Below are 14056 nucleotides of genomic sequence, written 5' to 3' on the forward strand. Positions count from 1 at the left end.
AAAGGCATGATGGTGTATGGGCAATCACTAACATTTAAGGAACGAATGCATGAATTGCAACAGTTATACATTCCTTTCTGGCATAAAAACACAAAAGGAAAAGGGGCCCAACCATGGCTAACAAAAGAAATTAAGGATAGTATTAGATCCAAAGAGGAGTCATATAAAGTTGCCAGAAAAAATAGCAAGCCTGAGGATTGGGAGCAGTTTAGAGTTTAGCAAAAAAGGACCAAGAGATTGATTAAGTGGGGAAAAATAGAGTATGAAAGTAAACTTACAAGGAACATAAAAGCGGATTGTAAAAACTTCTACAAGTATGTAAAAAGAAAAAGATTAGTGAAGACAAATGTAGGTCCCTTACAGTCAAACAGGAGAATTTATAATGGGGAGCAAGGAAATGGCAGAGCAATTAAACAAATACTTTGGTTCTGTCTTCGCGGATGAGGACACAAATAACTTCCCAGAAATGCTAGGGAACCAAGGGTCTGGTGAGAAGGAGGAATTAAAGGAAATTGGTATTAGTAAAAAAATTTAAAAAAAATTAGTGCTGGCGAAATTAATGGGACTGAAAGCCGATAAATCCCCAGGGCCTGATAATCTGCATCCCAGAGTACTAAAAGAGGTAGCCATGGAAATAGTGGATGCATTAGTTGTCATCTTCCAAAATTCTATAGATTATGGAACAGTTCCTGCAGATTAGAGGGTGGCAAATGTAATTCCACTATTCAAAAAAAGGAGGAAGAGAGAAAACCGGGAACTACAGACCGGTTAGCCTAACGTCAGTCGTAGGGAAAATGCTAGAGTCTGTTATAAAGGATGTGATAACAGGACACTTAGAAAATATCAACGGGATTAGACAGTCGACATGGATTTATGAAAGGGAAATTGTGTTTGACAACCTACTGGAGTTTTTTGAGGATGTAACTGGGAGAATAGATAAGGGAGAACTAGTGGATGTGGTGTATTTGGATTTTCAGAAGGCCTTTGATAAAGTCCCACATAAGATGTTAGTGTGCAAAATTAAAGCACATGGGATTGGGGGTAATATACTGGCATGGATTGAAAATTGGTTAACAGACAGAAAACAGAGTAGGAATAAATGGGTCTTTTTCGGGGTGGCAGGCGGTGACTAGTGGGGTATCACAGGGATCAGTGCTTGGGCCCCAGCTATTCACAATACATATCAATGATTTGGATGAGGGAACCAAATGTAATATTTCCAAGTTTGCTGACGACACGAAACTAGATGGGGTTGTGAGGAGGATGCAAAGAGGCTTCAAGGCGATTTAGACAAGTTGAGTGAGTGGGCAAATACATGGCAGATGCAGTATAACGTGGATAAATGTGAAGTTATTCACGGTTAGGAAAAACAGAAAGGTAGAGTATTTAAATAGTGATAGATTGGGAAATGCTGATGTACAAAGGGACCTGGGTGTCCTTGTACACCAGTCACTGAAAGCAAACATGCAGGTGCAGCAAGCAGTTAGGAAGGCAAATGGTATGTTGGCCTTCATTGCAAGAGGATTTGAGTACAGGAGCAAGGATGTCTTACTACAGTTATACAGGACCTTGGTGAGACCACACCTGGAGTACTGTGTGCAGTTTTGGTCTCCTTACCTAAGAAAGGATATACTTGCCATAGAGGGAGTGCAGCGAAGGTTCACCAGACTGATTCCTGGGATGGCAGGACTGTCGTACGAGGAGAGATTGGGTCGACTAGGCCTGTATTCACTAGAGTTTAGAAGAATGAGAGGGGATCTCATTGAAACGTATAAAATTCTGACAGGGCTAGACAGACTGGATGCAGGGAGGAAGTTTCCCCTGGCTGGGGGATCTAGAATGAGGGATCACAGTCTCCGGATACAGGGTAGGACATTTAGGACTGAGATGAGGAGAAATTTCTTCACTCAGAGGGTGGTGAACCTGTGGAATTCTCTACCACTGAAGGCTATGGAGGCCATGTCACTGAATATATTTAAGAAGGAGATAGATAGATTTAGAAACATAAAAACATAGAAGATAGGAGCAGGAGTAGGCCATTTGGCCCCTCGAGCCTGCTCCGCCATTCAATGCGATCATGGCTGATCATCCAAATTCAGTACCCTGTCCCTGCCTTCTCTCCATATCCCTTGATCCCTTTAGCCTTAAGAAATATATCTAACTCCTTCTTGAATATATTTAATGAATTGGCCTCTACTGCCTTCTGTGTGAGAGAATTCCACAGGTTCACCACTCTCCGGGTGAAGAAATTCCTCCTCATCTCAGTCCTAAATGGCTTACCCCTTATCCTTAGACTGTGACCCCTGGTTCTGGACTCCCCGGCCATCGGGAACATCCTTCCTGCATCCAGTCTATCTAGTCCTGTTAGTATTTTATAAGTTTCAACGAGATCACCTCTCATTATTCTAAACTCCAGCGAGTAATAAGCCCAATCGACCCAATCTCTCCTCATACGTCATTCCTGCCATCCCAGGTATCAGCCTGGTGAATCTTCGCTGAACTCCTTCCATGACAAGAACATCCTTCCTCAGATAAGGCGACCAAAACTGTACACAATACTCCAGGTGTGGTCGCACCAAGGCCCTGTACAACTGCATCAAGACATCCTTGTTCCTGTACTCGAACCCTCTCGCTGCGAAGGCCAACATACCATTTGCCGCCTTAACCGCCTGCTGCACCTGCATGCTTACCTTCAGCGACTGGTGCACAAGGGCACCCAGGTCTCGTTGCACTTCCCCTTCTCCCAATCTATTGCCATTCAGATAATCTGCCTTCCTGTTTTTGCCACCAAAGTGGATAACCTCGCATTTATCCACATTATATTGCATCTGCCATGCTTCTGCCCAATCGCCCAACCTGTCCAAATCATCCTGTAGTTTCTCGGCATCCTCCTCACAGCACACGCCCACCCAGCTTTGTGTCATCTGCAAACTTGGAGATATTGCACCCAATTCCCTCGTCTAGATCATTAATATATATTGCGAATAGATGGGGTCCAAGGACCGATCCCTGCGGTACCCCACTAGTCACTGCCTGCCACTCGGAAAAAGACCCGTTTATTCCAACTCTTTGCTTTCTGTCTGCCAACCAGTTCTCTATCCAAGTCAATACCTTGCCCCCAATCCCATGTGCCTTAACTTTACACGCTAATCTCTTATGCGGGACCTTAGCGAAAGCCTTCTGAACACAAAAGGCATCAAGGGGTATGGGGAGAGAGCAGGAATATGGTATTGAGATAGAGGATCAGCCATGATCATATTGAATGGCGGAGCAGGCTCGAAGGGCCGAATGGCCTACTCCTCCTATTTTTCTATGATCACAGAAACCCCACAGTGCAGATAGAGGCCATCTCGGCCCATCGAGCCTGCACCGACACATATCCCACCCGATCCCCGTAACCCCTACACCAACACATATCCCACCCTATCCCCGTAACCCCACATAATTAATCCCCCTAACACGAAGGGTCAATTTATCATAGCCAATCAACCTAACCTGCACATCTTTGGACTGTGGGAGGAAACCGGAGCACCCGGAGTAAACCCACGCAAACACGGGGAGAATGTGCAAACTCCACACAGACAGTCGCCCAAGGCCGGATTCGAACCCGGGTCCCTGGTGCTGTGAGGCAACAGTGCTAACCACTATGCCACCGTGTTGGCTCGGAGAAAACGTCACATTGGACAGAGTGCAACAGTAGAGGGAGGGAGTATCTTCACAATCATCAAGGTTGGAGTTGAAGAGCAGCGAGTTCAATGAAAAGATGAGAGCTGGCAGCTGATGGCACTGGACGGACTGGGAGGTAGCAGCTGAGAGACTGAGCGTACAGAAATATCGAGCGGGGGTAAAGTTGGCTCGCGATGCTTCCAAGCGATCCCGACAACAGGTGTGATGGGCAAAACTTCTGACGTGAGGCAAACCCGACGGGCATCTTTGAACCAAGGTGTAGGAGCAGGTTTGACAGAAGTGGAATGATTAGATATTCCACGCACCAGCGAGAATATTGCTTCAGTGGAAGGGTCATGAGAGTGATGACCGCATTTGGCATGTCAGTTTGAAGTATCTATTTCCAGCTGGAGAGCTGGTTGGCCGGTGTGGTCGTGAAGCTAATTTTGTTCGGGATCTTCCTTTTGGAAAACTAATGCTTGTTGGCCAAGTGTTGACGGGCCGAGCCCGGGTCCCCTCGGGTGATCACTAATCCCGGGTCCCCTTGGGTGATGGGCCGAGCCCGGGTCCCCTTGGGTGATGGGCCGAGCCCGGGTCCCCTTGGGTGATGGGCCGAGCCCGGGTCCCCACGGGTGATGGGCCGAGCCCGGGTCCCCACGGGTGATCACCGCGCCCGGGTGATCACCACGCCCGGGTCCCCGCGGGGCGAGGGGCCGAGCCCGGGTCCCCGCGGGGCGAGGGGCCGAGCCCGGGTCCCCGCGGGGCGAGGGGCCGAGCCCGGGTCCCCGCGGGGCGAGGGGCCGAGCCCGGGTCCCCGCGGGGCGAGGGGCCGAGCCCGGGTCCCCGACTCCGCAGTTTTGACCTTTTACTGGAGGACAGGCCTGTAGTGAGGACAAGCTGTTTCCGTTTTAGCTTCCAGGCTAGTTTCTAAAGGTGAGAATGATGATACTGATCAGGAAACGGTTCATCTATGAATAAATGATCGAATTTTGTTTTTGGTCATCGGCTCTTTTTATTTTAAAATTCTGATCCTTGCTTTCAAATCTCTCCACGGCCTCGCCCCTCCCTATCTCTCATCCCCTCCAGCCCCACAGCCCCCCCAGAGATATCTGCGTTCCTCTAATTCTGGCCTCTTGCGCATTCCTGATTTTAATCGCTTCACCATTGGCGGCCGTGCCTTCAGCTGCCAAGGCCCGAAGCTCTGGAATTCCCTCCCTAAAGCTCTCCGCCTCTCTCTCCTTTTTAAGATGCTCCTTAAAACCAACCTCTCTTTAACCAAGTTTTTGGTCATCTGTCCTAATATCATTTAATCTGGCCTGGTGTCGAGTTCTGTTTGATAATCGCTCCTCTGTAGCACGTTGGGACATTTTGCTACGTTAAAGGCGCTATATAAATGCACGTTGATGGTTGTGAATGAATTTGATTACTGACCGAGCTGATTGGAATGTCGCAGTCAAGGTGCATCCTGCTCCTCTCATTGGATATTTCTGCACTGTTACACCATTCATTCTAATCTCTCGGTGTTTGAGTTGAAGTTCGGGGGGAGTGTTTAACGCAGCTCACTGATACGGGCCCAGCTTTTGTGAGTTATAAGGGAAAGAAAGCCGCCACTTCCATGTAAAATAGGAGGAATTTTTTGTTTGACAACGCTCTCCTGCGTAGCGCCATGGGACAATTTAACTATGTTAAGAATGCCGTATCAATAAATGGAAGTTGTTGTATTTGACAGGCAGGTGACACACGAGTCCTCACTAAGTGGCATCGACTAGTAGTCTCGATGGAAAAGTGGCTGATTGTAGAACTTGAAGCCCAGTGCTCGTTCTGGGCCTTGCTTTGATTTTTCACTCCCCCTCCCCTCCAGTTGAGGAGATGGGGGACCTGCTTCCAGCCCTTGGCGTTTGTCGCTCAGCCGAGAGTGATTGTCCCTCCGCTTTGACCAGCCTGATCTCCCGACTGGTTCCCCTCGGTTGCGGCCTGGCTGGGATCCATTTTAACTTCTGGGTCTTATTTCCATATTTGGGCTCCGACTCCTGGCGGGGAATCACAGCCTGGCCGGTGGACAAGAGCAGGAGAGTGGGAATTTGGTGGCAGGAGGCCACAGTGGGGGACCCACGAGAACGCTCCCCGGCAGTCAGGTAGTTGGGGGACGGTTCTCGTGATCGGTTTGGGGCGGTTAAGCAAGGGAGGGACCAAGTTTCCTTGTGGGGCCTGGAGGAGTACTCCTGCCCCTCCTGGCAAACAAAACTTAAAAATTCAAGACTTGCCTTACTGGGGCCTTCTCTTCTGGCCATCGCTCCAGCTTGGCCTGGGGGGCGGGCGGCGAGGGGGGAAAATCCCCCACTGCTCTCCCTGCCTAGGGCTCGGGTTAAAATAGTTGTCGGAGCCTGATCTGCATGTTTAAAGGGGACCCTGCCAGCTTGGGGTTGGGTATCCTTGCCGCCTGGAAGTTAAAATTGCAGTGGGTCAGATGGTGGCAGGAAAAGTGTGGGTATATTTACCCCCCCCCCCCCCCCCGCTCCATGTTAACTGCCCCCTCGTCCTTAAATCGAGGCCCTGGAGTTTGTGGGTCGGGGGGGTGGTCAGGAGAGAGCTTGTTGTTTAAAGAGCTGGCTGTAGTACACTAATGGCCAGAGATGAACACTTGTGCACAGACAGCATGCAATATTCATCAGCTTCTGCGATAATCAACGCTTCAGTGTTGTAACGTTGCATTCATCCCCCAACCTTCCCAGTGACCCTGAGCCTGGCATGATCTACTTGGCCATACAGCCCTTGCATTTCTGTGTGTGTGTGTCTGTGTCCGCGCAAACAGGCCGCCTCTTTATTTCTGTGCCCACTTTCCTTTAACAGGGTTTTATTTGCCCGCTGTGTATGAAGTCTTACGCTTCAGCAGAAGATCTCTTCAAGCACTATGAAGCGTTTCACGATCCGGCAAATGAGTCTGGCCCCCAGGAAGAAGTCCGACCGACTTTGGGAAGGTTTGTTTGTTTGTTTTACTGTGGGAATAGTCCCGTCAAAGCTGGTTTCTGCTATTTTCAGGGTTTCGGTTGATTTAAGACATCTTGGGTTTATTCTGCAGCCACAACCCCTCGGTGTTTAAGGCACCAGGTCAAACACGGCAAAATCTGGGTATATTATAATTTACGCCAGTTTATATGTCAACAACCCCCCCCCCCCCCCCCCCCATGTTTAATGAACATATAAACTAATGTTTGCAAATCTGGGTTGAGCTGGACCTGTTCTGGCTGGGCTGGAGATCACCTTGTACAAGAGGATGGTATCCTGTAATACAAGTCCAGGTCAATGTGGGCTCCTGGACTCATTTCAAAATCGCCTAAAGGGGTTGGAGAGGAATTTTTCAGAATTTCCCCCCCCCCCCCCCTCCTAATTGGCTTGGGATTGTATTGGGTTATTTTGCCTCTCCCATGAGATTACATGGTTCCGGGTGAGTTGGGAGTGTCTGTAACGTGATGCATAAGGTAACACAACAGTAGGGAACAGGTCGACTGATGTGACTATTTTGTGATCGCCCTTGAGAAAAAGACTTGTTCCTTGGGGCTCCTTTTTTAAGTGTCAGTCATAGTCATAGATTTATACATCACAGAAAGAGGCCCATCGTGTCCACACCAGCCATCAAGCCCTGTCTATTTTAATCCCATTTTCCAGCACTTGGTCCGTAGCCTTGTATGCTATGGCGTTTCAAGTGCTCATCTAAATGCTTCTTGAATGTTGTGAGGGTTCCTGCCTCTACCACCCTTTCAGGCAGTGAGTTCCAGATTCCAACCACCCATTGGGTGAAAAAGTTTTTCCTCAAATCCCCTCTAATCCTCCTGCCCCTTACCTTGAAACTATGCCCCCTGGTTATTGACCCCTCTACTAAGGGGAAAGGTTCCTTTCTATCTACCCTATCTGTGCCCCTCATAATTTTGTACACCTCAATCAGGTCCCCCCCCTCAGCCTACTCTGCTCCAAGGAAAACAACCCCAGCCTGTCCAGTCTCTTCATAGCTGAAGCGCTCCAGCCCAGGTAACATCCTGGTGAATCTCCTCTGCACCCTCTCCAATGCAATCACATCCTTCCTATAATGTGGTGACCAGAACTGCACACAGTATTCCAGCTGTGGCCTAACTAGCATTTTGTACAGCTCCATCATAACCTCCCTGCTCTTGCCTTCATTAGCCGAGGCATAGAATATAAGTATCCCATATGCCTTCTTAACCACCTTATCTACCTGTCCTGCTGCCTTCAGGGATCTATGTACATGCACACCAAGGTCCCTCTGATCCTCTGTCCTTCTTGGGGCCCTACCCTTCATTGTGTATTCCCTTGCCTTGTTAGTCCTCCCAAAATGCATCACCTCACACTTTTCAGTGTTAAATTCCATTTGCCACTGTTCTGCCCATCTGACCAACCCGTCTATATCGGCCTGAGGCTTCCCTCCTCGCTATTTACCACTCCACCAATTTTCGTGTCATCTGCGAACTTACTGATCATACCTCCTACATTCATATCTAAATCATTAATGTACACTACAAACAGCAAGGGACCCAGCACCGATCCCTGCGGTACACCACTGGACACCGGTTTCCAGTCACAAAAACAACTTTCGACCATCACCCTCTGCCTCCTGCCACTAAGCCAATTTTGGATCCAATGTGCCAAATTGTCCTGGATCCCATGGGCTCTTAACTTCTTGACCAGTCTCCCATGCGGGACTTTGTCAAAAGCCTTACTGAGTCCATGTAGACTACATCAACTGCACTACCCTCATCCACACACCTAGTCACCCCCTCTCAAAATTCAATCAAATTGGTCAGACATGATCTCCCCCTGACAAAGCCATGCTGACTATCCTTGATTAATCCTTGCCTTTCCAAGTGGAGACTAATTCTGTCCCTCAGAATTTTTTCCAATAATTTCCCTACCGCTGATGTTGGGCTCACTGGCCTGTAATTCCCTGGTTTATCCCTACGACTGTTCTTGAATAATGGTACTACGTTAGCTGCCCTCAGTGGGTCGCGCCCCACTCCAGAGACTTGAGCGCAAAATCTAGGCTGACGCGGGGAGTGCTGCACTGTTGAAGGTGCCGTCTTTAAACCGAGGCCCCGTTTGCCCTCTCGGCGCGCGTAAAAGACGCAATGCTGCCATTTCAAAGAAGAGCAGGGGAGTTCTCCCAGGTGTTCTCGGCCAACAGCGCTAAAATCGGAAGACCTGGCCATGTATCTCATTGCTGTTTGTGGGAGCATGCTGTGTGCAAATTGGCTGCTGCATTCCCTACATTACAACAGCGACTGCACTTCAGAAGGTACCTCATTGGCTCTCGAGCACTTCAGGGCATCGTCCTGACATTTTGAAAGACATTATCTAAATGCTAGTAATGTTCGTTCTTTCCTAACCGGGCCGTCCCACAAAAGAAATTCCAGAACTACTATCTAAATCCAGCCAATCCAAACAGACCTTTACCAAGAAATGTGACCTAATAACCAGCCTGGGAACACAGTCCTTCATTGTGAATCAGACAGCAGCTTACGATGCTGCAAGGGCTGTAATAAAGAATGCCTTTATCCTTCGACTCGGTACTGCACAGCATTCCTCCCTACTAAAATCTGCATATACGTAATTGCTTTATCTTTAAATATACTGTGTAAATATAAAAGTTGGGCGTATCCTGTTTGTTCCCCCTTTATAAAGGAGACTTTACTGCTCGCTTATTTGCCTCTCGGTTCTGTAGTCTTGTCACAGCTGGAGTAAGTATGCCTGCACTATCTGCATGTCTAGTGAAATATGCTAAGTGTTGTATTCTTCAGTTTTTCATGCTGATCAGTGGCATAGGGCAGATATTGTTTCCGGGCTGGGGGCGGGGCAATGCTTGCACTCAAACTCGCCAGACCAAACAAAATGACTTCAAATGGCCCATTTTTCAAATAGGAATTTTTGCAATAAGGTTCCAATAGAAACATTATCACTTCCATTAATCTAACTCTTCAAATAAGGCAAACGGGGGAAGGGGGGGGACAAAAGTCTTGGTTGGACAAAAACTCAAGCACCAATTCCGAGCGCCAGTTAGAAACATAGAAATATAGGAGCAGGAGTCGGCCGTTTAGCCCTTCGAGCCTGCTCCGCCATTCAATATGATCATGGCTGATCCTCTATCTCGATACCATATTCCCGCTCTTCCCCCATACCCCTTGATGCCTTTTGTGTCTAGAAATCTATCTATCTCCTTATATATATTCAGTGACTTGGCCTCCACAGCCTTCTGGGGTCGAGAATTCCACAGGTTCACCACCCTCTGAGTGAAGGAATTTCTCCTCATCTCAGTCCTAAATGTCCTACCCCGTATCCTGAGACTGTGACCCCTCGTTCTCGACACCCCCCCCCCCCCCCCCCAGCCAGGGGAAACATCCTCCCTGCATCTAGTCTGTCTAGCCCGGTCAGAATTTTATACGTTTCCACGAGATCCCCTCTCATTCTTCTAAACTCTAGTGAATACAGGCCTAGTCGACCCAATCTCTCCTCATTCGACAGTCCTGCCATCCCAGGAATCAGTCTGGTGAACCTTGGCTGCACTCCCTCTGTGTGTCGCTCTTCGATCAATCACTTTCCTCACTTTCACTGCAATATCCTGGGGAAGATTCAGAAGCTCCGGCCCAACTGGTCGCTTCTCACTGGCTGAAGTGTAAAGCTGACCGTCTCTGGAAGAACATCCCTTGTTTCTGCCACGTGATCTAAGGCATTTTCTTTGGAAAGAAGGGGTTACAAAATTCAGGAGTTGCTTGAGCACCCCAAATGCTTTCCGATGCCCCGATACTGGTTATTATTTGCAGCTGGCAATAAACTAATTTGGGGTTCTGTCTGGCGAGGTGGAGGAGGGGGCAGGGAGTTGATTCCGTTTGTTGCATGTGCTAGAATTGGATCTGTGCCTGATTTGAGAGAGAGCGAGAGACCCGCCTCTGACTGTAATTATTTTGTTTCCCTTCCACACGCAGGGACGACCTGGTGTTCCATCAACAAGAGGTGCAAGATCTGCAGGCCTCCTTAAAGGTGGGAATGTGCGCGTTCGGATTTCTGCAGCCCCACCTTTCATTGCATGTTGCCGCCCGGGGCGCTGTACTCAAAACGCTGGTCCGTTCTCTCCACAGGAAGAACGCTGGTTCTCCGCGGAGCTGAAGAAAGAACTGGATAAAGTGCAAGAGCAGCTGAAGCAAGTAATTCCTTTCAAATACCTAAAACGCCAGGCTTTGAGATAACTGACCAGCTGGATTGGAACCAAAGTGTCACCATCCAATTTATATCACGTTTTGCACATTAAGCCAGGCGACGGCAGCCCTGAATTCATTGATAATGCTTAGATTAGGATGCAGGAACAGAGACCCGGGGGGTGTGCGTGCACCCAAATCTTTGAAGGTGGCAGGACCAGTTGAGAAGGCTGATTTAATTTTTTTTTTTTTTAAAGCATACGGGATCCTGGGCTTTATCAATAGAGGCATAGAGTACCAAGTTATGCTGAATCTTTATAAACCACTGGTTAGGCCTCAGCTGGAGTATTGTGTTCAATTCTGGGCATTGCACTTTAGGAAGGATGTCAAGGCCTTGGTGAGGGTGCAGAGGAGAATGACTAGAATGTTACCAGGGGTGAGGGACTTCAGTTATGCAGAGAAACTGGAGAAGCTGGGGTTGTTCTCCTTAGGGCAGAGAAGGTTAAGAGATTTAATTGAGGTGTTCAAAATTACGAGAGGTTTTGATAGAGTAGATGGGGAGAAACTGTTTCCGTTGGCAGGAGCGTCGATAGCCAGAGGAGACTCAATACTTTGAAGGGAAACATTAGCAGGGCTACGGGGAAAGAGCAGGGGAGTGGGACTAATTAGATAGCTCAGAGCCAGCACAGGCGCGATGGGCTGAATGGCCTCCTTCAGTGCCGTTTGATTCTGATTGTTGCAAGGACGTTGTATTTTATTAATAATAAAAAAATACAATTCAGTGGCACCAAAAGATTGTGGCAACCGGACTGAAGATTTATCAAATCAATGGTATCTTGAGTCCTGGTGATGAGATTAAATGATGGAAGATCCTGTTTTGGTGAGACACCATTTTAAAAGATAAGTAATGTATTTAGAAGCATCACTTTTTAAAATATTAATTACAATGCTTAAAACTGTGCAGTTGACCAACACACTCACTACAGGAAGCCACTCCCCTTCCGTCTTCAGTGTAGATCAATGTTGCGTTCTAACTGTTGGGGAAGTACGACATCAAAGGGCCTCAGTAGGTGTAAAGATCCATTTTTGCTGGACTTGTAGTCATTTGACTTGCTATCTTGCGCCGTGTTGCTCTGCGATCTGAAGTCAATGCCGCCACATTGGAACTGTTGAGATTTCTATTTTTTTAACCTTTGGCTGGAAAGAACAGCAAAGATGAGACGGTAAGTTTTTTTTTGTTTTCTTGTCACAAAGATTGGCTGGGGGGAATCTGAAAGAAGCACTCAAACGTCCGAAAGGGTTTGAGAGGGTAAATGGGGGAAATACGACACCCGTAACAAAGAGACATAAGGGAGCGGGTAGAAGGAGCTTTTTCACAGTTATTTGGAGTATGGCCTATATTACAAATGGCTGTTGGAGTTCAGCCTGTCGAGGCATTTAAGAGGGGGTGAGATGAGAATTTTATTTTTAAGAGGGTATTGAAAATAAAGGGGAAATGAGGTTGAAGTAGCTCTGATGTGAAGTTAGATGCAGCATTTTCCATTTTTACTTCAGCTCTATTTGACTTTTATATTTGGAAGTAAATGGTATCAGATTCCAAATATTTAAAATGATGCTGTTCTTTTACTGCACTGTTGTCCAATACGTTGGTCATGACCTACGTAGATGATGACCGCTTTCTCACGGCCCGCCCTGTTACGTGATCTTAGTTCACAACTATTGTCGCCTCAAAGGACACCGAACTTGTCGTTAAATCGACCTCCCGGTGATGGTAACAAACCAAGCAAATCGAACGGACCAAAGAAAACTACATGTAGGCCCAGCCATCCGAATGTACCAACTTAACATCGAAGACATCTCCCGTTCAAAATGCGAATATCTCGAAGGTCACTCAGGAAACACCACAGCGTCGATGTCCTGGTTCTTGAAGAAACACACATCGAACACATCCACCAGTTCGACACAAGAGGACGTATCACAGGTTTTGACCTAATCGCTTGCAATAACCATCCCAAATATGACCTGGCATGCTACATCAAACAAGGCATCGAAAGCTGCACCGAACTCGAGCGTACCTGTACTGTCGGAGTTTTCACTCGTGGGAGAGTGAACAATCTCCAATGTCTACAAACCACCACTCGTACAGTGGCCTGACCCAGCGCTCCATCCTAGACACCCATCCATCATGAGACTTTGCATAGCCCCTCATTGTGTGGTGGCTATTAGACGTCCGCTGTAATGGAGAAGCAATTGTACAGTGGGCTTCACTAGAGAATAAATTCCTCCTTTTTGACGCCAAAGATCGAGGTACGTTTCATTCGTCAAGGTGGCAGAGAGATTCTAACCCAGACCTATGTTTCCTCTCTCAAGACAGCAAAGGAAACCCAGTCATCGCCTCCAGAACCGTTTTTGATGATTTCCCTAACGGACAACGCAGGTCCTCAATCATCAATGTTGGCATCGAAATTCCTGTCATTACATCAATCGGAACCACGATGGAACTTCAAAAAAGCAGACAGGGAAACCTTCCAAAGGTCAGTTGGCACCAACATCAGGTGGATTCCACCAATGCCTTCAACAGATTTATAGGAATTATTAAAGCTGCCGCAAAACGCAGTATACCGCGGGGGTTTAGAAAGACATATATATTCCTTGTTGGACAGAAGAAAGCAAGGCTCTCTACCAGGAGTATTGGCTGAACAAGAACCCAGCCACAGCCACCGCAATGCTGGAGTCCCTGAACTCAGCGAGATGTGAAAGGTGGAGAAGACTAACTTCACTCGCTCCAGCAGGAAAGTATGGGCCCTGCTCTGTCAACTTGGTGGGACAAACCCCGCCTATAAACACAGGATGACAATCAGAGTGGAGGCCATTGCAACCCACTGATACAAACATCAAAGGCTCCGGTGGACAAAGAATCTCGACGTCAGGTGAAGCGGCAGCTTTCGACAAACATGATGGCGGCACCAAGATCATCAACTCACAGAATCACAGAAACCCCACAGTGCCGATAGAGGCCATTTCGGCCCATCGAGCCTGCACCGACACATATCCCACCCTATCCCCGTAACCCCATGTATTTAATCCCCCTAACACTAAGGGTCAATTTATCATAGCCAATCAACCTAACCCGCACATCTTTGGACTGTGGGAGGAAACCGGAGCACCCGGAGAAAACCCACGCAAACACG

The 14056-nt window shown here is 47.8% G+C and overlaps 1 protein-coding gene across 4 annotated transcripts in view; it reads left to right on the forward strand.

Moving 5' to 3' along the window:
* LOC147105504 (early endosome antigen 1-like) overlaps positions 1-14056 on the forward strand; it is an 84989-nt gene that overhangs the window by 45583 nt on the left and 25350 nt on the right. For all 4 annotated transcript variants that reach the window (XM_086009920.1, XM_086009922.1, XM_086009919.1 and 1 more), the window contains 3 exons: positions 6517-6644; positions 10656-10710; positions 10809-10874. In XM_086009920.1, coding sequence (XP_085866046.1) covers positions 6517-6644; positions 10656-10710; positions 10809-10874 — 249 coding nt within the window. The remainder of the gene's footprint in view (positions 1-6516; positions 6645-10655; positions 10711-10808; positions 10875-14056) is intronic.

Source organism: Somniosus microcephalus, chromosome 17 (genome assembly GCF_052327205.1).
Source record: "Somniosus microcephalus isolate GS21.2 chromosome 17, FLI_Smic_1.0, whole genome shotgun sequence".
In the NCBI taxonomy this organism is placed as follows: Eukaryota; Metazoa; Chordata; class Chondrichthyes; order Squaliformes; family Somniosidae; genus Somniosus; species Somniosus microcephalus.